Raw genomic sequence first — 24,304 nt, 5'->3', positions numbered from 1 at the left:
ATGTAACATACTGTTCCACTACAGAGCCTTAATGTAACATATTGTTCCCCTGCTGAGCCTTAATGTAACATACTGTTCCCCTGCTGAGACTTAATATAACATACTGTTTCCCTGCAGAGCCCTAATGTAACATACTGCTCCCCTGCAGAACCCTAATGTAACATACTGCTCCCCTGCAGAGCCCTAATGTAACATACTGCACCCCTGCAGAGCCCTAATGTAACATGCTGTTCCCCGGCTGAGGCCTAATGTAACATACTGCTCCCCTGCTGAGCCCTAACATAACATACTGTTCCCCTGCAGGGGTCTATATTATATGTTCGAAGTTTGAAAACTTTGAACGTTAAATAATCAAATTTAAATATTCGAAGTTTCAAACATATAATAAAAAAAGCCCCCCTGCATCCCCCCACACCCCCCGCTCTTTAAATATCCCATCTCCGGGACTGCACTATAGTGCGGTAAAAGGAGGATTTCCCTTACTGCACTGTAGTGCAGTCTCGGAGTTGGTATATTTAAAGAGCAGGAGGTGTGGGGGGTGCATGTGGGGGTGCAGGGGGCCTTGCCACCCTGCCTACAGCCGTTAGATTTGGGCTTGTTTTTTTTTTTTTTTTATTATATGTTCGATGTTTGAAACTTCATGCATTTAAATTTGATTATTTAACGTTGGAAGTTTTCAAACTTCGAACATATAATATAGACCCCCCCCTCAGAGCCTTAATGTAACATACTGCTCCCCTGCTGAGCCCTAATGTAACATACTGTTCCCCTGCTGAGCCCTAATGTAACATACTGCTCCCCTGCTGAGCCCTAATGTAACATACTGTTCCCCTGCAGAGCCTTAATGTAACATGCTGTTCCCCTGCAGAGCCCTAATGTAACATACTGTTCCCCTGCTGAGCCCTAATGTAAAATACTGCTCCCCTGCAGAGCCTTAATGTAACATACTGTTCCCCTGATGAGCCCTAATGTAACATACTGATGTTCTTCGTGTTTCACTGTTTCAGTCATCACATTTGGGTTATCCTGCCTGGAGTAGACCTCAGTCGACCCAAATACCAGAGGCTTAGTATTTCTGCGTCGGTTGCTGTCACTCCAGGACTGACGTCAGGTCATCATTGGTATAAAATCAGGCAGCCAACGACATTACATCAGTCTTTCTTGCCAAGGAGCCTGAAGCAGAAGCAGTTTGCATGCGTGCCGGTTGGCTGCTACCTGAGTTTTCATTTCTGAATTGAAGTTGAAGTCTTCTAAAGCTAAGTACCCTGTTGGGGATCCTTTTTTCTTGCTCTAACTGATGTCAGAAAAGGTTAACAATTGTCTCGCTTGTGGAAAGCACATACCACACCGAGACTTCCATTCTTACTGTGTCACCTGTTTAGGCTCCAACCACGCTGTCCCTCGCTGTCACTTTTGTACTTTGTTCAACACCAGAACTATACGTCGTCGGGCCCTAATTGTAGCTAGATATTTTCGTTCTCAGTCCTCGAATTCAGTTATGGCTTCAGTAAGTCATCCAACTACCAATCCTCTGAAAAAAACATAAGGATAAAGACAGAGATAGACTTCACAGGTCCAAAACTGCTGAAGACACTTCCGCTAAGCTAGTCATCAGTTCTCCGATCCTCAGTGAGGTGCTTTTGCAGCAGATGATGCCCACTTCTGTGGATTCACAGGCCGCTACTGAGACCCTTGCGGAGTCCGATATGCTGCAAGACACTTCTTCAACTAAGGATCCTGCTGGTGTCTCTATCTTGAATGGGTCCAGAGCCACTGAGCAGGCACTGGCTTCCAAGGAAGTACTTCGCACTACCGACATTCGACACAGACCGACGACTTCTTTCGCGTCTTCAGTTCATTCTAAAACTACCAAGTTTCTAAGGCCCAGAGTACGAACTACACCCAAATAACAGACGACCCAAGCTCAGGCACCTGCTTCCTTGTCTCAATCTCAAATGCTTAAAATGGCAGAAGACCTTATTATGCTTATTAGGGGAAGCCAGGCTATCCCCTCCAAAAGAAAAAGAGACTTGTCCCCAGTAGTTTTATCTGAAACGGAGTCCGATGACTCTGATGCTTCTGAATATGAAGACATGTAACCCCTCTCTGCTTATGAGGATTCTGATGCAGAGGAATCCATTCCTTCTGCCTCTCACCCGAGGATTTTTCATTTGGGGAAACCCTTCATACATTAAGGGAGCATTTCCATTGGGAATGTCAAGACTATCCTCAGTCAAAAAAGAGACAGGGAATTCTTAGATTTACCACAGCACAGACCTTTGGCCATTCCTCCTGTCCTGGATGTTGTGGATGATGTTTTTATCGGATCCAGTTTGACTCCTGACACCCTCCTTCCTGCTCCCAGGAAACCTGAAAGGTACTACAGAGTCTCTTCTGACTCTCACAAATTCCTTTTCAAAAATCCTACCATTGACCCAGAGGTCATCTCTCAAGGACCTAAAGGAATTAAAGTAACCTCAGCTAAGAATCCCACCCCCTCAGACAGGGATTCCCGAGCTTTAGATGGAGTAAAAAGGTTTACACCTCTGCTACTCTTGCTATTAGAGCATTAAAGTGTCAGTTCCACATGCTGAAATAGCAGCAGCATACCATGGAACTCCTCAAACAAAAATATCTTCCTTTCCTGCTTGTGCAGAAAATAAAGAATTTCAAGAGCTTATGCATTCTGCAAGCCAAGTTACTAAGCACACCTTGCAGTGTGGCTTTGATGCCCTAGAAGCATCTTGCAGGGCAGCAGTTACTGGTTCTGTCCTTAGAAGGCATGCTTGGCTTAAGGAACAGACCTTGCCAGACCATGTCAAATCCAAATTATTGGATGCACCATTGAACAAAGACAATTTATTTGGCACCAAGGCAGAAGAGGTCTTAAGAAAGATGGAAGTAAAAGCTAAATCTATGCAGACAGTTAAAGACTTCTTACAGGTCCAGCCTCCGAGGTTCAGTAGGCATTGCCCCTCCAAGCAATAGTCCTTTCCTGCCCCCTCCAGGCCAGCGCTGCCCAGACCCAGGGGAAGTGGACCCCCCCACCTCCGACAGCAGCCCCAGGGAATGCAGAGATCTAAGCAATGGAGTTCCTCCTCTTCAAAAACAGGGAGTGCAAAGCCACCCCCTTATGGTAAAAACTCACAATGACTTTACACCTCCACCCCTTACCTCTGCCCACCTGCTTGTGCCCCTAGGAGGAAAACTCTCCTTCCACGCAAGCAACTGGGCCTCTATTACCAATGACAGATGGGTCCTCAACATAGTGTACCAGGGATACAAATTTTATTTCCACATTCTGCCAACCCCAAAAGGGTTCCTGGATCTTCCTCCAAACCAGTGGTCAGAGGCCAAAAAGCAAGTCCTTTCCCTGCTCTCCATGAGGGCAATACAGCATGTTCCTGCAGAACAGATAGGCCAAGGCTTCTATTCCAGACTCTTCATGGTACCCAGAAAAGAGGGCACCTGTCACCCAATCCTTAATCTATCCATTCTAAACACCTTTCTGGTGATACCAAAATTCAAAATACTCACTCCCCAGCAGCTTCTTCCTATGCTTTCCAAGGATGCTTGGTTAACCACACTAGACCTAAAAGAGGCCTACCTATACATACCAATAAGGGAATCTAGCAGGAAATATCTACATTTCAGGGCAGGATCTATGCACTTTCAGTTCTCTGAGATTCCCTTTGGCTTATCCTCTGCTCCCAGAGTTTTCACAAAATGCCTGGCTCCAGCCATTGCTTTTTGCAGACAAAGAAATATTCATATTTACCCCTACTTAGACGATTGCCTGATTCAGGCAGACAGTCAGGAAAAGCTGTTACAGCACCTGACCCTTATAAAGGACCTACTGACCTCCCTGGGGTTTACTGTCAACGAAAAGAAATAAAAACTAGTCCCCACACAAAAAATTGTATTCCTGGGAGCAAGCCTGGACACAGCATTCCAAATGGCATTCATTACTCCAGCAAAACAAGCCTACCTGACAGGCTACTTCTTTCAACTAGCCACCAGAACCCAGTTATCCACAAGAAAAATCCTGCAAACTCTAGGGTTCATGACCTCCAGCATTCTACTCATTCCATATGACAGACTGCATATGAAGAAACTACAATGGTACCTAAAAAGCCTTTGTTGTCAACACTTTTAAGACCTGGAAACTGTCATACCAGTGATACCTTGTCTAAGGAAAGATTTTCTTTGGTGGGCAGCAGTATGCAACCACAACAAGGGACTTCCCTTCTCACAACCCCACGCCGCCCAGACCCTCACTACAGACTTATCAGACTATGCCTGGGGTGCACACCTGGATGGCAGGTGCATTCAGGGCCATTGGAGCCCAAATCAAATACATCTGCACATCAACCAAAAAGAAATACTAGCTGTTCAGCATGCCCTGACAGCTTTCAGACCCCTACTCTCCCTGGGGCCTCTACTGATCAAAATAGACAACACCATAGTGATATGGTATATCAACAAGCAGGGAGGGACTCACTCTTATCCTCTCTGCAGGCTCGCCATGACCAATTGGCACAAGGCCTCAGCCATGCAACTGCACCTGCTAGCACAATTCCTACCAGGCTCCCTAAACTCTCTGGCAGACAACTTAAGCAGAAACCTGCTAGACCCACACAGGTGGCAGCTAGACCTCAGAACCTTCACCCTTGTAACCCAGAAATGGGGCACCCCGAAGGTGGACCTCTTTGCCTCCCACTCAGCAAATTCTGCACCAGGGAACCTCACAGCAAGGCCTGGAAAGTGGATGCTCTATCCTTCCACTGGGTAAACCTCTCAGTCTATGTGTTTCCCCCCGTCTGCCACTCATTTCAAGGGTACTGCTCAAAATAAGGGAGGAAAAACCGAGGGCAATCCTGATTGCTCCAGACTGGCCATGCCAGCTCTGGTACCCACTGCTGTGCAGCCTGTCACCCCTGCCACCATGGCCCCTACCTCAGATCCCAACACTCCTGACCCAGAGGAATGGAGAATTCATGCATCCCCAATTGCAGACCCTCAACCTGGCAGCCTGACTTATTCCCTGACCTCTCCTCAAGCTGCCAGCCTAAGCAAACAAGTCCTTGATGTTATACATGAAGCCAGATGCCCCAGCACTAGAAAATTCTAAGCTGACAAGTGGAAAAGGTTTTACACCTGGATCCAGGCTAAGGGAGCTGGAATGGCACAGCCCTCCCTACCTCTCATCCTGGAATATCTAGCAGACCTACTACACAGGGGTCTGTTCTTCTTGTCTATTAAAATTCATGCCTCTGCCATTTCTGCTCATTACAGCACAGAGCCATCTCTCTTCTCACACCCTCTCATCAAACAGTTCCTAAGAGGGGCTAACAACTTAAGGCCACCCAGAAGAGCTCCTACCCCAGCTTGGGACCTTAACCTTGTGTTGGAAAAGCTCACCCTACCCCCTTTGAACCTGCAGCTTCAGCAGAGTTAAAATTCCTTTCTTGTAAGACAGCCTTGCTTTTGGCAATCACTTCAGCTAGGAGAGTATCAAAGCTACAAGCACTCATGGCTGTAGAGCCCTTCATCATTTTCCATGCTGAGAGGGTCTCCCTCAGGGCTAACCCATCCTTCATGCCTAAAGTGGTGTCAGTGTGACTCTCATCCAATCGATTTGTTTGCCCACCTTTTTCCCTAACCCACAAAACAAGGGAGAAAGCATTCTGCACTCTCTAGATGTGCACAGACAGCTCAGATTCTATCTGGACAAGACTAAATCTTTTAGAAAAACTGATCAATTGCTAGTCAGATTCACAGCAGGGGCAGAGGGCAAGGCCATATCCAAACACACAATCTCCAAATGGATAGCAGACTGCATCCATTTCTGCTACAAACAGCATGGGAAAACTTCCCCAAAGGGGATCAGGACACATTTCACTAGGGCAACCTCCACCTCTCCAGCTTTTCTCAGAGGAGTCCCCACCAGGGACATCCTGGAGGCTGCAACATGGACATCTTGTTCATACCTTCACCAAGCATTACCACCTGCCTATCTTCTCCAACTCCAGGGCAGGCTTTGCCACCGCAGTCTTGCAGGGCATCCTAGCCAGCCCCCAGTCTTCTTGACTGGCTCCACCCTTTTCTTCAGCTTTGGGAATCAACCCAAATGTGATGACTGCAACGGTGAAACATGAAGAACATAGTACAGCTGTGTACACTTACCATAAATGTAGATGTTCAAGTGTATTCACTGTTGCAGTCCTGGTTCCCCCCTCCATCCCCCTAGTATCTCTCTTCCTCTCTCCTTACAGGGAATTTTTGGTGTTTACTTTCTACTGGTGGTGTTCTTCCACCATAACCTAGCTCCTTATTGGGGGCTCCTGACAGGGCAAGAAAAACTGATGTAATGGCTGCCTGTTTTTATACCAGTAACGAATGATGGCAATCCTGGAGTGACAGCAACCGATGCAGAAATACTAAACCTCTGGCATTCAGGCCGACTGAGGACTACCCCTGGCAGGATAACCCAAATGTGACAACTGCTACAGTGAATACACGCGAACATCTACATTTATAGTAAGTGTACACAACTGTATTTTCCCCTGCAGAGTCTTAATATAACATACTGTTCTCCTGCAGAGCCTTAGTGTAACATACTGTTCCCCTGCAGAACCTGAATGTAACATACTGTTCTCCTGCTGAGCCTTAATGTAACATATTGTCCTCTGCAGAGCCTTAATGTAACATATTTTCTGCTGCAGAGCCTTAATGTAACATACTGTTCCCTTGCAGAGCCTTAATGTAACATACTGTTCCCCTGCAGAGCCTTAATGTAACATACTGTTCCCCTGCAGAGCCTTAATGTAACATACTGTTCCCCTGCAGAGCCTTAATGTAACATATTGCTCCCCTGCAGAGCCTTAATGTAATATACTGTTCCCCTGCAGAGCCTGAATGTAACATACTGTTCCCCTGCAGAGCCTTAATGTAACATACTGTTCCCCTGCAGAGCCTGAATGTAACATACTGTTCCCCTGCAGAGCCTTAATGTAACATACTGCTCCCCTGCAGAGCCTTAATGTAACATACTGTTCCCCTGCAGAGCCTTAATGTAACATACTGTTCCCCTGCAGAGCTCTAATGTAACATACTGTTCCCCTGCAGAGCCTTAATGTAACATACTGTTCCCCTGCAGAGCCCTAATGTAACATACTGTTCCCCTGCAGAGCCTTAATGCAATGTACTGTTCCCCCGCAGAGCCTTAATGTAACATACTGTTCCCCTGCAGAGCCTTAATGTAACATACTGTTCCCCTGCAGAGCCCTAATGTAACATGCTGTTCCCCTGCAGAGCCCTAATGTAACATGCTGTTCCCCTGGAGAGCCTGAATGTAACATACTGCTCCTCTGCTGAGCCCTAATGTAACATACTGTTCCCAAGGGGATCATTGTGGTCGGCTTTACTGTCTGTCTGGGCTCTGAGGCACTCTCTGCCATGGACCTGATGTCTTGATGCCACTGTATGCTCCATCACTCATTTATTAGGCCTTCTGAGCAGATGTTTCATTTCCACTGTGAAAGATAATGAGCTTTATTGCCATTATTAATGGGAATTTAAGCTGCATGTCAACTTTGTTTTGTTTACTTCTACTGAGTCACAACAGATATTTGTAAATATCCAAAATGCACTCAGAATGAGGAAATGGCATGCACATCACTGCATTGTTTCAGACAGTGAGTGTGTGCTTTACACTGAGGAGTATTTTTCATTTTACTGCACACAGACTGGATTTTAGGGATTATGCCAACCAGTTACGGACATGTTCAGTAATGAACTGCACTCCTGCAACATTTTTAAAAGGTTTGTTTTTTATTTTTTTGACTGTGGTTTGCATGCTTAATTCAGTAGTTTAGGTTTTCATTTGGGACTTTTGTTCTGGATTCTTAGAAAAAGAATGTTCTAGTACATCTGCATTTCATAACTGATGAGAACTGTGTAACCGAATGAAATACCAAATTGCAAGTAAGTAGAATGGTCAGCCTTCCAAAGCAGGCAACATCGTGAGTGTGGTGTAGGTTTTAGCACCGCTTGGATGCAAAATGGGTGAGTTTTAATTTATAATGCCTTTAAAAGACAAATTAAACTGGAATCTTAATGTACCTTAGCCACACAAGTAGTAAGGCCACATTTTGAGTAGCATTTTTTTCTGCTGCTGTCTTGTCCAGTCTGATAGCGTAGGTTGTATAATGGGTTGTTTATGATTTGTTTTTACTGTGTTACTTTTAGCTGTGCAGCAGTGAATGAAGTGAAAAACAGAATGAATAACATTTCAAAGCAACAGAGTTTAATCAATCACCAAGGAACTAGGGGGCTTCAACCAAGTTTCTCACCAACAGACACATATGCAGCTGAAAAGGTTACTGTTGCTACACAGACTGAGGGTTTTTCTGCATCCCTGATGCAGCCAAGTGAGAGCATTCCTTTATCCTGCAGTGGAGTCTTCCATGACCATACTATGAATGGACAGCTGAACTATGTGGACAGGGTTGAAGAGCAGTGTTTGTTCACTGAAACCGTGATCTGTCAGTCACAAGTGCAAGCGTATGAGGCAGTTAACAGCTCCAAGGAGGACAGCCACACAGATGACTCACATTTTTCAAACCCAGCTCATTTTAATGAACTTCAGAATCCCCCAGAGGCCCAGATACACACCAAAGCTGGTTTGCTTATAGAAGAAACCTACGAAGACAACAGCAAGTTTACAAAGGAAAATACAGTGAAAGAATCACTGATCAGTGCAGTCCAAGCTACACAGAGGCCAAAAGAAAACACAAACTCTCAAACTCAGGAGCAAACCGAACCTCACTCTTCTTCAGAGACCACACAGCAAGAGAAAAAAACTGAGAACCAGGCAGTCTCACCTACATCACAATCTGACCTTCAGAGCCCACAAACTCCAACAGGATCCGTGTTTTCCATGCAGACTAATGAATATGGTGTTGCAGTGCAGAAGGAAAATGGCTGTGTTTTGCAAGCTGTTGAGAAAGAAAAACAGTCTTCATTACCAGCTCACAGCACAGTGCAAAGCAGAGAGCCTCTTTCACCTATTTCTGCGGTTCAAGCCTTGATTGCCAATAAAAAAACACTGTACGTTAAGACAAAAAATAGTTTCCTTAATCTCTTGCATGAAGCCAACACTCTGATCTGCCCTTAACCCAATCTCAATAATAAGTGCTTGTATCCTAACTTCAGTACTAATATTTAACTTAACTGTATAAGCAATAATGAACCTGGGGATGCCATCCAAGACCCAAATTATTTCAATACACACATTTTATTCAACTGTGGTACACAGATGTTTAAATTAAGACATCAGTAATGCGCACTGGACTGAAAGTGAGGTAGTTAGATGACCTCTTCCCCTACACACAGGGTAGTTGTGGTGTGGAACTGAGCCAGAGGCTAAACGCTTGCTTTTTTTTGCCAAAAGCCAACATAAACAATCTCAGATCATGTTTGCTAGATGATTACAGGTTGGGTTATATAAAAATATAAAAAAGTACAAAACTTAAAAAAGCAAGGCAGCTGGCTAAGGTTCAGTTGTGTGTGTGTGGAGTACAGATGGCAAGGATAGACATTCATGTTTGCTCATCATTTGCCTACAACAGGCTGCATGGCTTAATCCCTAGTGCATCCTGTTGGTGACATAATTAATGTGTCCCAGGACTGTATTTGTTTTTCAGCTAAAAATGTCCAGAAACCATTAGAGTCAAGTAGGATTTGAACTGGAGGTTCATTATTGCTTCTTCTAAGAATACAGTCAGTTTGTACCTAGACTATATGGTGGTTTGCTTGATTACAACTTCTGGAGCAGAGTATTATAGGAAATGCAGGCTCTGAATTTTCATACATGTATGTTGGTTAGCATTGAAATGAATAAAAGAAAATGCATTTCCAACGTGTTCCAGAAGGAAACTATTAAGTATACATCAAACGAAGCCACCCTGTAAAAAAAACTGATCTGTTCACATCAGTCTGAATTATACAGTAGACAGAAAAAAATATGAAATTTGCATGCAGTAACATTTGCTTATGTGTTTTTTTTTTCCTGGTTTCTGATTTCACACATATTTTCTCCATTTTATTTGCTAGCAGCACACTAATCCAAAAGACTGAACTACATAAGTAGCAGTCCCAAGTACTTTTTTTGTTTCCTAACTTTGGTGTTTACAGTCTTTAATGATTTAATCCTAGAGAAGAGTTGTGTGGGTCCTGTACATTTGGAGTTTTTGAACCACTTTTTAAAATCAAATTTTCTTTCTTTCCTTCATTCATTCATTTGATGTGGATTTCTTGGAATTAACTTTCCTGGTTGAAACTATATAGATTGACATTTTAGTGGCTTGATAATGAAACAGCAGTTTTTGCAATATTACCATACCGTCTTTTCATGTCAGTGTTGATGACTTAGAAGGGAGAATGTTTATTTCTGGACCAGAACAAGTGTAATGTTAATGGGGTTTTATCCATTATTTTTCACTTAAATATTGCCATTTACTAGTAGTTAAGTACTGTGGCATGGACCTGTACTTAAAATATTATTCCTTAGCAAAATGTTAAGATCAGGGGATTCTATTTTTTGTTACAATCCAAGTTGAAAACAAATGTTAAGTTCCAAGATGTCAATGAAGAAAGAAAATATTTTCCCTGCAGATGCAGCCACGAGATATTTTGTCACTTCATGCATCCTGTCCCTCCATGATCACGCTAAAACAGGTCACTACAACTTCTGTGCTCAGTAAAGATAAGAATGGAAGTACTGTGTGTGTCTTGGGGAATTTACACTTAGACATGTAGTTTGTAGGTACCGTTTGTTTGTTAAAAGTAGTACTTCTGTGTGGTGCTGTATATTTTTCTTCATCTATATAATGTGTCCACTTCTTTTGTGACAATTATTGCTATTCCTCTTTAGTAAACTAGCTTGATGTTAGAAGTCATGGGGGCATAAATTAGTGGGTAATGGCATGTACCTTAAGTGAATTCAGCCATGCATTGTCTATTAGTCAATGCCAGTCAAGGCCACCCCTTTCTGCACGTGTTTCTTATGTGGTTCTGACTTAGCAAACTCTGACTTTGTACATACTACTAAACATACTCTGTCTACTAACCAAGTAATCTGCTAGTACATTCTGATATGCAGGCAGCAGCAAGCTTGGATGCACGGCTCCTTCTGCTTGCGTGTTTGCACTGATGTTGTGGAATATCTGAGGCCTTATATATTTTCGTAAGCAGATGTGACTGATGCATCCGGTTTCTGCTGGCCCTTTGCATTCAAGACTTGAGCTCCTAGAGAAATGTTTTTTTAAATGAGTCATTGTATCTAATGTTGTGTAAGAGGACCTGACAATTTGTGATACTAAGGACTCCGTGAAGAAGAGAGTGAGTAATGAGAAGAGCAAGGTAAGAACATAAACATGATAAAAGCAGACTTTGGTGGTAAATAAAATGTTATTAAATATTAATACAATCTTAAATATTTTATTGCATGAAGTTTGCATTTATTCTGCATGACTTTTGTCTTGCATCTCTGTTAAAGATGGTGTTCCTTTATTAAACCCTTTGACAGTCATAACCAGAGTTTGCAGATGCTGTTGTGACATTTTCATCCACACTGCCCCTTGAGCCTGTTCATATTTACTGAACAATAATAAATGTGTGCTAGGATTGCACTGATGTTTTTCTAGATAAGTCTATTGGAGGTCAGTACTGGCAGTATAAACATCACATTGACAGTGCTCTTTGCTTATCATACATGAGTCCTGCTGTCGTCGGTTGCCTTTTTCATTGCTTTAGTTCCATGCAATCTTGAATGTGCATGTACTTTATTTCTAAAGAGTTGATTTTATGTCTTGCCTGTGAAGGAAACACTGTAGTATGAAATGCATTCATTTTGGTCTGATGTATTAGGCAGGATTCTCCTTCTTCACCCAGATTAGTATGAGGTATCACCGGATGACTATGTGCACCTTTAAGGGGGGGGGAGGTCAGTCAACATCAAAATGAGGTTCTTTATGGCAGTGGACTTCATGAACACAGAACACAGTTTTTTATGCAAATGGGGTTTTATTTATTTATATTTGTTTACAGGGGTAGTGTACTGACCAATCCCAGGCCCAGCTCAGGATGAGTTACTCATAATCTGATGTAATAGAAATATAAAGAAGGATGATTTCTCTATAAAATCTGTTTAGCCTGTGGAATATGTTGTCTCTGGGTGTTAGACTTACTACTTCTTTGACCGTGTTTGCATTTTCATTAGCTAACCTTATGAATTCTAGCAAATAATGGTATAACAAACTGGATACTCTGATCCCCAATGGCCTTTGGCCTTGAGCAGTGTTTTAACTTGCTGTGATGAATAAGCAGCAATGTGAAACTCACTCTTTGATCTTGTTCATGTGATAAGTGCTTTTTGCCATTTCTAACATGGAGACATACAGCACCTCTTTCCACCATTACTGCCCCGTCTTTGACAGTAGTATCTGATGTTGCAGATATATCATTCTTGCATGTTTCCACAACTTTCATTGACCTGTTCTAGGATACTTGAATTTAAAGCTGAGTTTAGTAGAATTGTCTCTGTGTGCAGTGCTGTTGACCCAGGTTCAACAATGAACCCATGGGTCAATAGCACTAGCTAGGAGGAACAGACTTCCTAGATTAGTTGTAAGTTAAGCCCTCTTCTCTGCCTAATTAAGTTTGTTCCCTACTTGGTATATGTCTATTCCTAGTTCCATTTGGATGGGCTGTACCTCAACACTTGTACCTACTTGATCTTAGTGGTGCAGGGTTTCCAGTGTCATTACATAGCCTGTAATTGGGGCATAACATGAGATGGAAAGCAGTATTCCGCTCTCTGTCCCTGTATCAGCCACACTATCACTGCTATGATGCAGCTTCACAACCAGATTTTAGAATGTCTGTAGGTCAGGACTGTTTCCAGCAGCCACTAAGGCCTTATTTTCCTGTGTTAGTCAGCTGGGATTGAGTGAAATGGAAGTAGCTATGGTGATGGTATCCAAAGTTATTAAGATATCACCTATTTGCCAGGGAATGTCATGCCTCTTGTAGCCTACACACATTTTCTGGGAAATCAACTTAAAAAGGTAACAAAGAAATACAAATATTTTATGAACAGTAAAAGTTATAAAAATGGTGCAAACAGCAATGTTAGCAGTAAAATCATTCTTTGCATTGAGAACAGTCAGTACAGACACATTCTTTACATCAGTGCTATAATATATTAGCATGAATACATTATGAATATAATACCAGAATATTATTTTTATCTAAAGTTTCACAAACAAGTTGTCATATCTTGGAAACTGTATAACCTAGATGTTTTATGTCAGATTACTTTTGTTAGCTGAACATAAACTTTCACATGATAGCAAAAAGTTCCTTTCTATTGGCATGCTTACTAAGATATTTACAGAAATATGAAGAATTGTGTTATATACATAACCCTGAATATTTCTCAAGATGTGCAACTTGGGAGTGCAAACATCAGTGACAGTTTTCTTCAATTCTTCTAAGGTTTCCACTGATGTCATTCAATAGTTTGTAAGTCACCTAGTTTTAGAAATATTAAGTACATGTAGACATACTTTATATTTTCATAATTACTGGCGAATAACTGCCATTATCTCCAGTATAGTGCACTGTAGTAACACATTAACAATGTACTTTTCTTTTTCCCACTAGGTTGTTCACACTATGTCCCTCAATAACATATAGGTGCCTCAGTTATGAAATTATGAATACAATTATGCATATTATTAATTTGTAACTCACTTAAGGATGACAAACCCAAAAAATGTCTGAACACCGTAAGTAGCTGTAGGTATTAACTGGAAGAATACAAAAAAGGTGCTATAGGCTTGAATGAGTTAATAGCATAAGATCCATCATCTGCTGAGCTCTATCACTTCACTTTTGCACTGTGATGGCAAGTGGACCTGAATTCGGCCAATAGATATAATAAATGAATGAGGTAGAGGTACCATTTAAAAAGGATATTGCTTCTGAGGATTGCACATATCAATTGCATTCACAGCAGATTTAAAAGAGCATGCTTTATTTAGCTGAAATGCCACAGTGCTACACAGCTAACTGGTTAAAAAAGCCAAAATGAAAAAAAAAATAAGCTTCTTTCAAATCATGTCTAACTGCATATACAGACTGTTGAAGTGGGACTCAACCAGTGGATTGCTGTGTACATATGAGGCTGTTACATTATTCTTTCAGATTTCCAGAAGCTCTGTTTTTTCTGAAACAACCTGGCCAATAAGCAGCTTGTACTGAATGCAGTTGACCAATAGTAGTGTAACAGATCTGTTCAGAGCTGATAATCAGACTTGAAATTACAGCACTGAGTCACGCTTCAGCCAGAAACTGCATCTGGTGCTGGGCCTTACAGATGGAGGCAGAGGTTAGTGTTGCTTATACCTCCACACTGCCATTTCACTTACTGGGAAAACAAGACTATAACCACATTTTTAGAGGGAGTTTAGAGACCTTCAGCTTTTGCACAGTATCACTGTATGTGAACTTATATGACCTACCTCCTCTAGTCCAGAGTTTAATTCCCTCAGCCTCCTTTTGCCTTTTGTGGGAATTTGAGAAAGTCACATAACCAGGCAGTGCTCCCTGGCTGAGTTTGAAAAAGGTCAGTGTGGGATCATTTCTTTACCATGATTAACAAATACAAATAAAGTAAAATATGTAGCCAGACTACAAAGACATCCCAGAAAGTATGAGTAATTGCAAAAAATAAAGTGGATTCTGAAAGAAGGTAAGAACTGTATTGCAATACGTTTCCTTAGCTGATCAATCTGTTTGACGTCCACCACTGTCAGAGCACACTTTGCTGGCTGTACTTACCTTTTCCTGGGCAGCATCAGTCTTCTTTGCATTCTTTATGATTTGTGCTCCTCAGAGAAGACTTGGTACCCAGCTGCAGCCTCATTCATTAAATATAAAGTGCTGTGTTGACATTTTTGGCTAGCCTCTATGAGTTTGTTTGCCCTTCTGCGGTACCTCAGCATCCAGAGATTGTAAGTTGATTTGAAACTCAACTTTCAGTAGACTGAGCTTGCCATACGTTGCTGACATCACCCCACTGACACTTTTTAACACAGTGACATTAGCATGATCTGTGTATGTGATATAGTACACTGCATAATGACAGTGCTGCCATTTAGCCCCTCCTCTCCAAAAAAATTAGCCTGATTGGTCGCTTTACCACTTCTTCCTAAAAGAAACATAGAAACATAGATTCTTATGGCAGGTGAGAACCATTTGACCTATTGTGCCAATTTAATTTTTCTATCAGATAAACTGTAAATTCCTTTTTTTTCCCTCTACCGGTGCCATAGAAATTACACTGTCTAGTCTATGTGTTCCAGAATTCTGTCACTGTTTTGATCCTGTTGTCTCCTCAGAATAGCTGCTTCACTCATTTATTACATTTTCTTTTATGAAGGAAATAATTTTAAAATATTTCTCGCCTAGGAATTCCAGGACATATCCTGGATGATTCAGAACAGGAAGGTCATGGCACCCAAAGTGAGCAGAGCTCATTGACTAAAAGCATTATATAAGATACTGCATAAAAAGTTAACAAACAAAATGAAACTTATCAACATGTATTCTTATTTATTTATGTATTTATCATTTGTTTACTAGGATATACCAAGTGATCAGTGCCTTTTTTCAGTGGAAGCCCAGGGGAAAAGCTCCATTATACAGACAGCATGGATGTTATTCACATTGATTCATCATTTACAGTCAGTTTCATTCGTGACCAACAGTTCCATTATTCAGACATCCTTAGCATCACTTACATCATTTACAAGCAGTTTTCATTAAAAATAACAGTTACATGGGTTTTATGTAAATAAAAATATTTTAAAATAAAGCAGCCTAAAGAAAAGAAGGTGGGGGCCACAAGAAAGATAAAGGAGATGAGATGATAGAGGATGATAGAGGCTCTCAAACACACACCTCTTTGAATAAACACTGACTCATTGTAAATGTTTGGTGGCCATGCTTTCCATGGTTCCTGTGTCCCTCATCCTTATTGGGACACGTGTTCCAAACTTCTTCTTGTGGTAAATGTAGCAGTAGAAACCATTACGTTATAGCTGCGGCCTGACTTGCTGCTTACTTCCTTTATTTCTCCAGATGTTATTTTGATTTATCTTTTCTTTTCTTTGCATCTCCTTGATCACCTGGAAATCCTTTCACTTTCCCTCTTATTTCTTTGTCACGCCATTGTTCGTCAAGAGTCAGAATAGTTGTATGTTTCGTTTACTTTCTCTCTGGGGTTTAATACAGAGCCTTGGTACCATATTGTAATTCTGCATGAGTCATGACACTACTTGACTATTTGTCCTGACGTCCTGTTATACCAGATGTTTCATGGATGCTGCTGCACTTTGGCAAAAATACATCATCAAAAGTCAAACAAAACAAAAACAAGTTTGCTGTTTCTTTATTGACTTATAGCAAATGCAGATGTTTTAGTCTGCTTATTATATATCGCACTGCAAATAGAATGTAAGGATAACGTGATAATTTTGATATTAAGTTGTTACTTAATGTCATGTATAGTAAATGGCCATAACTTTTTGCATTGTACCAGTTGCATACTTTCCAGATGTATTTCAGTGTTTTCTGGGTGTTTATTGTTAGCTGTCCTTAGCATCCTTGATGTCTTATATAGCTACTTGTCACAATGTTGTGTCTTTACTGGTCACAATACACAACATTATTATATTGTATGACTAGCACATTGGAGTCAGAACTGATAGCAAACACATGAATACATGTTGAATGAGCATCTTGAGAGCACCACTCACCAATGAAGTGTGTGCATACATCTGCATGTACTCTGGAGCATGCGCTATAACTGATGTTTCAGTGATCTGCAGCACCACTGACTGATGTGCACTTTCATGTCTGTCTGTCTGAGTACATCGGTGCGTTCTTACAGTTGGAGTCTTCTTTGGCCAGTAGTGCTGTCCTGCCTAACAACTTCTCTCTGCTTCCTGTAGTATTTAATCTGTATACTCTGCTGTGGAGATGTGTAGGGTACTCGAACATGAGTAGTGGTTCCTATTCAATTGAAAGTGCTAAATCAAACTGTTTTGGCTGTATATCTTGTCTTCAAAAGTGGAAACATCAAATGGGCATGAGTCTAGAACAAAGTGACCAAATGTCTTTTTGATCACGAATTGAAGTCTGTTTTTTGTTCTGATGTAGTTTCCCAAACGCCCTCACATCGTTCAACTAATAATAGACAATTTAAAGGTCACTGCACATTAGGGGTGAGAAGACAACCCCTTCTGTACCAACCCTGTTTGATTTTGCTGTCCTGTCCAGGACTGCAAGTCACACACTGACTTTAAATACCTGAGTGTTTCCACTCTATTCTGTAAGTATTTAACTTTATTCAACTTAGCTCTTTTTTTCCCCTGCCTGATGTTATGAAAAAGTTTGCAGTCATTTACTTCAGAGTATCACTCATGTCACTTTATACATCATTAATTTGTAGAGTCTGTCAGTGTGAACCTCCATTATGGTCAACAATGTGCGTGTTACATTCTTCAGCATGTAGGCAGTACTGCACCTTGTTATGTTAGTTTACATTCTTCAGCATGTATGCAGTACTGCACGTTGTTACTTTAGTGTTACATTCTTCAGCGTGTAGGCTATACTGCACATTGTTACTTTAGTGTTAACATTCTTCAGCATTTAGGCAATACTGCACGTTGTTACTTTAGTGTTACATTATTCAGCGTGTAGGCTATACTGCACATTGTTACTTTAGTGTTAACATTCTTCAGCATGTAGGCGATACTGCACGTTGTTACTTTAGTGTTGCATTCTTCAGCATGTAGGCGATACTGCACGTTGTTACTTTAGTGTTACATTCTTCAGCATGTAGGCGATACTGCACGTTGTTACTTTAGTGTTACATTCTTCAGCATGTAGGCGATACTGCATGCTGTTACTTTAGTGTTACATTCTTCAGCATGTAGGAGATACTGCACCTTGTTACTTTAGTGTTACATTCTTCAGCATGTAGACAGTATTGCACCTTATGTTAGTGTTGCATTCTTCAGCATATGTGCAATACTGCACGTTGTTACTTTAGTGTTACATTCTTCAGCATACAGGCGATACTGCAAGTTGTTACTTTAGTGTTACATTCTTCAGCGTGTAGGCAGTACTGCACCTTGTTATATTATTGTTACATTCTTCAGCATGTAGGTGATACTGCACTTTGTTACTTTTGACAAAAGACCACTCCCCTATTTTGTGTCTCCTTTGCTTTGTTTGATACATTTATAGTTTTCCTGTTAATGTAATGGAGGCTTTTTACAGCTGGCATGTTATAATTGTCTAAATTTTTGTTGGAGCATTAATAGTACCTCAAGCTTGTCTTTGCTCCCCCAACTGGCTAAGCAAAGCTGTCTGGGTCATAAGTGCCTATTTAGGTCATTCTGGTTATACAGACTCCCGCCCACTTCCTAATCTCCCTGGGTTGTACCAGTCTTTCAACTACTCATGTAGTGTGACAGTGCCGTTCTTTCTGCGTCTTCAGCCATAGAGTAAATGTCAAGGAGCATTGCTGTGCACTAAAGGTCAGGTTCTCAGCCATTTAAAATGGACTTGTTCTAGTCCGCAGTTTTCTCTTCTAGGACATTTATTCCAGTGTGGCCTGTGGCATCCAGTTCTTCAGTCTTGGCCACACAGTCAGTTGATTTTTCTGACTTACACCCATGTATGACCTTCACATTCCACCCTGTTACTAATATGACTCTCACAGCGGTTTCCCCAAGCAAGACTCAATTCATTATTTTTCTCTGAAAAGCACTAGTTTATTTTTAAAGGCTTGTACAGAAGACCTGTTCACCCTTTCTGCTAATGGTATTAATTGTTGCATTGGACCTTCTTCTACTGCAGACATATGGTACATCAATTCTTTTTTTTTTTTGACTAATGGAATTTACTTTAGGTCTAATATTTTTGTGCTGCATTAAGTATGTTGCAGGTATATTGTGGACCGTTTAGTTCCCTGGATGGAGGCATCATAAATCCAAAACAATTGTATCTGGAGTCTTATATTTTGACCTAGAGACAAACACCTTTAAATATGGTAGCATTAAACAATCAAGGATGTAATCTTGGCATTTTAACTGTGATCCATTCAACCTATGCAATGGACCATTTTAAAAATAATGGCTTCACTGCTTGTTTCTAATTTTACCGTTAATTCCACTCTGTCCCCATAGGATCATATGAAGTTACTAGGCTATTTGCCCTGAGGCTCTTATAAGCCTAGCCAAGAGTTTAGCCCATGTATAGACAAATCACCATCTGAGTTTTGTCTTAGTTTGCTGAATTTTTATCTGTCACACTTCAGTAGAGAATGCTACTATTTATTTGCAAAATGCAGTCTTCATTGGGTCTGCTCTTGAGCCCTGTATTTTTAACCAACAATTTACTAATGCTTTGCTTTACTGCAGTGCTTCTCTAATGATGCATCAAACTCCTTTTGGCTGCCCTGAGCTATCAGTTGTTCATTGACTTCAGGGTTTTTGCTTATTACTGCCAGTGTCTTACCCTGCATGGCATTATATCAGCCTGCTGGTGTCACTGTTTGTGGTATTATTTCAGCCTGTTGGCGTCATTGCTCACGGTATTATATCAACCTTCTGCCATCAAGACTTTGCGCATTGTGCCAGTCTACTGACATCACTGTTCATGGTATTGCATCAGCATGCTGATGTCACTGTTAATCACACTGAGTTTATGCTCTAGCTCAGTGAGTTCCTGTGACTAACATTCACTTTAAGCTTCAGTTTAGTAAAACTGAAGTATGCCCAGAAATTTTAATCTGAGCATCTCCTCACTCATTGTAAAGTCCAATTGCAATAAATTATTTATGAAACTTACAGCAATGCGAAAGGTACATGCTTACGATATATATACTGCAAGCAGAAGAAATATGGCTGCCTCAGTGGGATTTGACAGTGGCTCAGCAATGCACATATTTATTTTGATGATGAGAAGATCAGAAAGAAATGGATTATATACCTTCACCAGGTACCTGGGCTCATGTTCTGATACTGGCTGTGAAATACATTGTGGGAGGGGGTTGCTGCACCCCAAGAGTGCTGTTATTTGAGTAAGATGATGCTTCCTCTATTCTGTATGGTATGTTCCCCTTTATAGACTTTGATCTTGATCCTTATATTGGGGTCTATATTAGATCACCGACCGCTTAAAAAAGTGAACGGTGATTAATCGACCCTATGTAAGCGAAAGCTTACAATCTCGAACTGTCAGAACAGCGATTTTTTTCCTAGGGAAAAAAAATTGCTGTTCCAAAACACATACACACAGCACAAGCACACCAAACAAACAGCAATCCACACACATACACCTCACATCTTACACCTAACCCTACACTAAACTATACACACACCACTAACTATCCACTTACCTTAACCCAAACCCTAACCCTAAGGTCCGTCACTGTCGAGCATTCAGCTCATCCGCTCCCTAACCCTAACTCACCTAACCCACCCTAACCCTCACATCCACACAATCGCACAATTACCTGAACCCGACCCGTAACTTTCCACCACAGCACTGAAAATACCAAAGCAACAGAAACGGACAACCGAATTCTTTCCCTAGGAAAAAATTTGGGTTTCTGTTGCTTCGATATTTTAAACTTTCACTGCATAGGGTTCGATATTAGAACATTCGAAGGTTTGAAACCTCGATGTTCTAATATAGACCGTTATATTGCTTTGAAGCAAACTAGCAGTTCTTTCCGTAAAGCATCTGGCAAAATATAGCCTCCTGCAACATAATTCCTTGTATCTTAATAAGAGGTATTCTATAATGTGGCCACAAACTGACTGTATTTCTCTATTTTATTAACAATACTCTGCAGTAAGATGCATTCACATATTTGCCACCACATGCTATTACCAATATCTTTACAGATTCTTGAAACTGCTGTATCTAGTACCCTTCTTGTCTCATCATATCATCTACGTTATCATTTATATGTAAACCATATCCATTACATTCTTTCTTTACTGATTTTTATTATTGTTATATTCTCTTTTTCTGCCCCTTATCACATGTATGGGTCCCCTAAAAATTATCAGTGGTATGATCCCAGTTGTTCTGATTGGAGTAATATATAATTATTGATCATGGGATGGATTATCCCAATCTCTAACCAAATGGGATAGGTTTATTCGATTACAAAAAGGGAAACTGGTTAGGCTTAAAATGGCCTGCAATGACAGTTAGCCAAGTATTTACCTTTGAACCTATAAAACTAAATTATCTGAGTAAGACAATTAGAAAGGTATTTTCAAATACTATTCCTGTGAACTGAAAAAAAAAATGTGAATTCGAAGAAGATCCTTATTTTACCTCCTTTGCTAGCTTACAGTATTGTTCAGCAGTTTTCCAATTATTCCAAAGCAAACTGCATCGTATTAAGTGATATTTTGTAAAAATTCAGTGCCTCTTCCAACCCCAAATTCATAGCAACCTATGCAGAATTGTTCACAGAGACCTTGTACAAGCATGGTAAGCTCAAAAAAAAAAAATCTAAAAACAAACCACACTGGTGAAATCCTAACCGTAATAAAGTATATAACAAAACAGAAAAAGTCATGGCTAAAATCAGGAAAGGCAACTCCCAAAATAATAGAAGCAGTCTAATTAAACTAAACCGGAAACTAAGAGGACTAATTAAGTCAAACAAGACTGATTACTAGGTCAAGATAGCTTCACAGACTAAAGACGACCACAAGGCCTTCTACAGCTATGTCTGAAACCATAAAGGGAGCACACATCGGTGTGCCGAATGGGTGATCGGTGATGCCACCTTCAATAAGCAGAGTGACATAATAAATTCACTGGCTGACAAATTCAACTCAAACTTCACCCCCCCCCCACACTCCCTCCTAATGAAATATGTACTGGCATACCCCCCCCCCCCCATGTATTAACATGGAGCAGGTCCTAGTAGTATTCGTTCAGACCAATAACACAGCCTCTGGTACGTGCTTAGGCCAAAAACACAGCCTCACTGGGGCCTAACAGTATCCTGGAATGCCTCTTAAATAGCTTGAAATGTGACCTATCAGGATCACTTGAGTCACTTTTCAACTATAGCCTCATAACAGACTTTGTACAATGAGAATGGAGGAGTGCAGTGTTTATCCCACTTCACAAGGGTGGACCATCAACCGGCCCCAGAAACTACAGACGTATTAGTCTGACTAGTCTAATATGCAAAGCCATGCAATGAATTATCTTGGAAATGATCATCCAAAACACAGGCAACCTTCAGACACTGAACCCAACTCAGTTTGGCTTTATCAAGGGAAAAGTGATATCTAATAAACCCTGTGAACTTTTGTGAAGGTCATCAACGCAATGGAAGAAGGGAAAAATTGTGCATACTGTCTACCTGGACATGGCTAAAGGCATTCAATACAATACCCCACTTGGGTATGGTGACAAACTCACCAAACTGTGGATAAAACCATACATAACTCATTGGATTGCCAGCTGGCTCACAGAACCCAGAAAGTCAGGACTGATGAAACCATCTCCACTAAGAGAATGGTCACCAGTAGGGTACCTCAGGGTTCTGTGCTGGGGCCGCTCCTATTTGGTTTCTACTTCTTATAGAAAAAGGCTAATGTCAAGGGCCTTTGGATGACCAAGTTCAGACATGAGTGCAACTTGATAGCTATCATAGATTCACTCATGACACAAGCATCTTATAAGAGGGTCTAACACAGACAAATGACCGGTGCCAAAGTCACGGAATAAACCTCATTGCCAAGAAATGCATTATAGTGCCTTTTAGGAAAATTGCCACCCAGGCTAGGATAATTACTCCATTAGTAAGACACCCCTAAGAATTGACCCAATAGTCAAGGATCTGGGAACAATATTAATCTGGCATTTTACCAACATGTGGCCAAGTAATAAGAAAATCATTCTGTGTCATCTAACTTATAATTAAGGGTATGGCATCCAGGTCCAAGGAAGTCATAGTGCCACTTTATTTGGCCCTTATCAGACCCATCTTTGAGAATAATGCCCATTCGCCACGTACTTGATCAGACTCTGCAACAGTTGGAATGCCAACAAAGGTTCCGTACCAGGAGAATCCAGGGTATAAACACATCGCCTTATACAGATCACCTTAAAGCCCTATCTCTATACTTGGTCTCCAGCAAGTTACTGAGTAGATCTATGCCTGGCATACAGTGCATCCTCAGATCCTGTTCTAATAGACCTTTTGCACATCAGCAAAATGAACAGCTTCAGAACCACTAGATCCAAAGATTTAAATTTTGCTTGTGACATAAATATATGTTCATGAGACAGATACATGTCTCAGAATATCCTTATGTTTTACTATACACTTCCCAGTCCTTATGAAACAGAGTCTATTCCTAACCTTGTTTAAGTGTAACCTTGACTAGTTGATAGGAAATCTGAAATTCACCTCGGGTCTGGATCCCATGTTTCTGATAGATAGTGGCAGACAGCAGTGTTCAAACTAACATACCCCCTCCCCACATAATGTGTAGAAACTTCCTAGCTAACATACCCCTTCCTAATAAATGCCCATGATACATAGGGGCACAATTGGGTTGGGATGATCGGATAGGCTTATAAAGGCCCTGGTGGTTGTTAGCCTAGTATATACGTATGGACAACGCTATATAGCATAGATTTTAATAGTGAATTTTTGTATACCTTTTCTAACCATTTGACTATGTTGTTACTCTTCCTGTTTCTTTCAACAAGATGTAGTGTCAATCATCAATTCTTGTTTCACTGATGGGTTTCTCAAAATTGTAAAAGAAAAGGTAAAAGAAAAGACAACCTGAGGTATTATGACCTTCCCCTCACAGAGGGTACATTTGTACCTCCTTCCTAAATATAATCACCACTGAAGTTGCCGGAGGTTGGATTACAACTGCAATTTCATTTAAGAGTTCTATTTTTGGAATATGAGTCTTAGATGCAACTTGCCTCTCAATTCTTCATGTTCTACTCTATCACGTTATTTTTCTGAGTCTGCCCTTACTGTTATAAATTGCTGTATGCTCCCTATTGTTTTATCGTTTTTCTTCCACATCGCATTTCATTTACATCTTTTCCTTTTTCCTCCAACTTGTTTAAGAAACCATTTTTCATATCTCTGAGACAA

The 24,304-nt window shown here is 40.9% G+C and overlaps 1 protein-coding gene across 1 annotated transcript in view; it reads left to right on the top strand.

The window, feature by feature from the left end:
- EML3 (EMAP like 3) overlaps positions 1–24,304 on the top strand; it is a gene marked incomplete in the record, with an annotated part of 1,888,117 nt that overhangs the window by 887,005 nt on the left and 976,808 nt on the right. The window contains 1 exon segment of the mRNA XM_044075756.1: positions 8,251–9,111. Within this exon segment, the coding sequence (XP_043931691.1) occupies positions 8,251–9,111 (861 nt within the window).

Source organism: Protopterus annectens, chromosome 6.part1 (assembly GCF_019279795.1).
Source record: "Protopterus annectens isolate FY-2018-M chromosome 6.part1, PAN1.0, whole genome shotgun sequence".
NCBI lineage: Eukaryota > Metazoa > Chordata > Ceratodontiformes > Protopteridae > Protopterus > Protopterus annectens.
The sequence above is the reverse complement of the archived record's forward strand: the minus strand, read 5'-3'. Positions and strand labels throughout refer to the sequence as shown.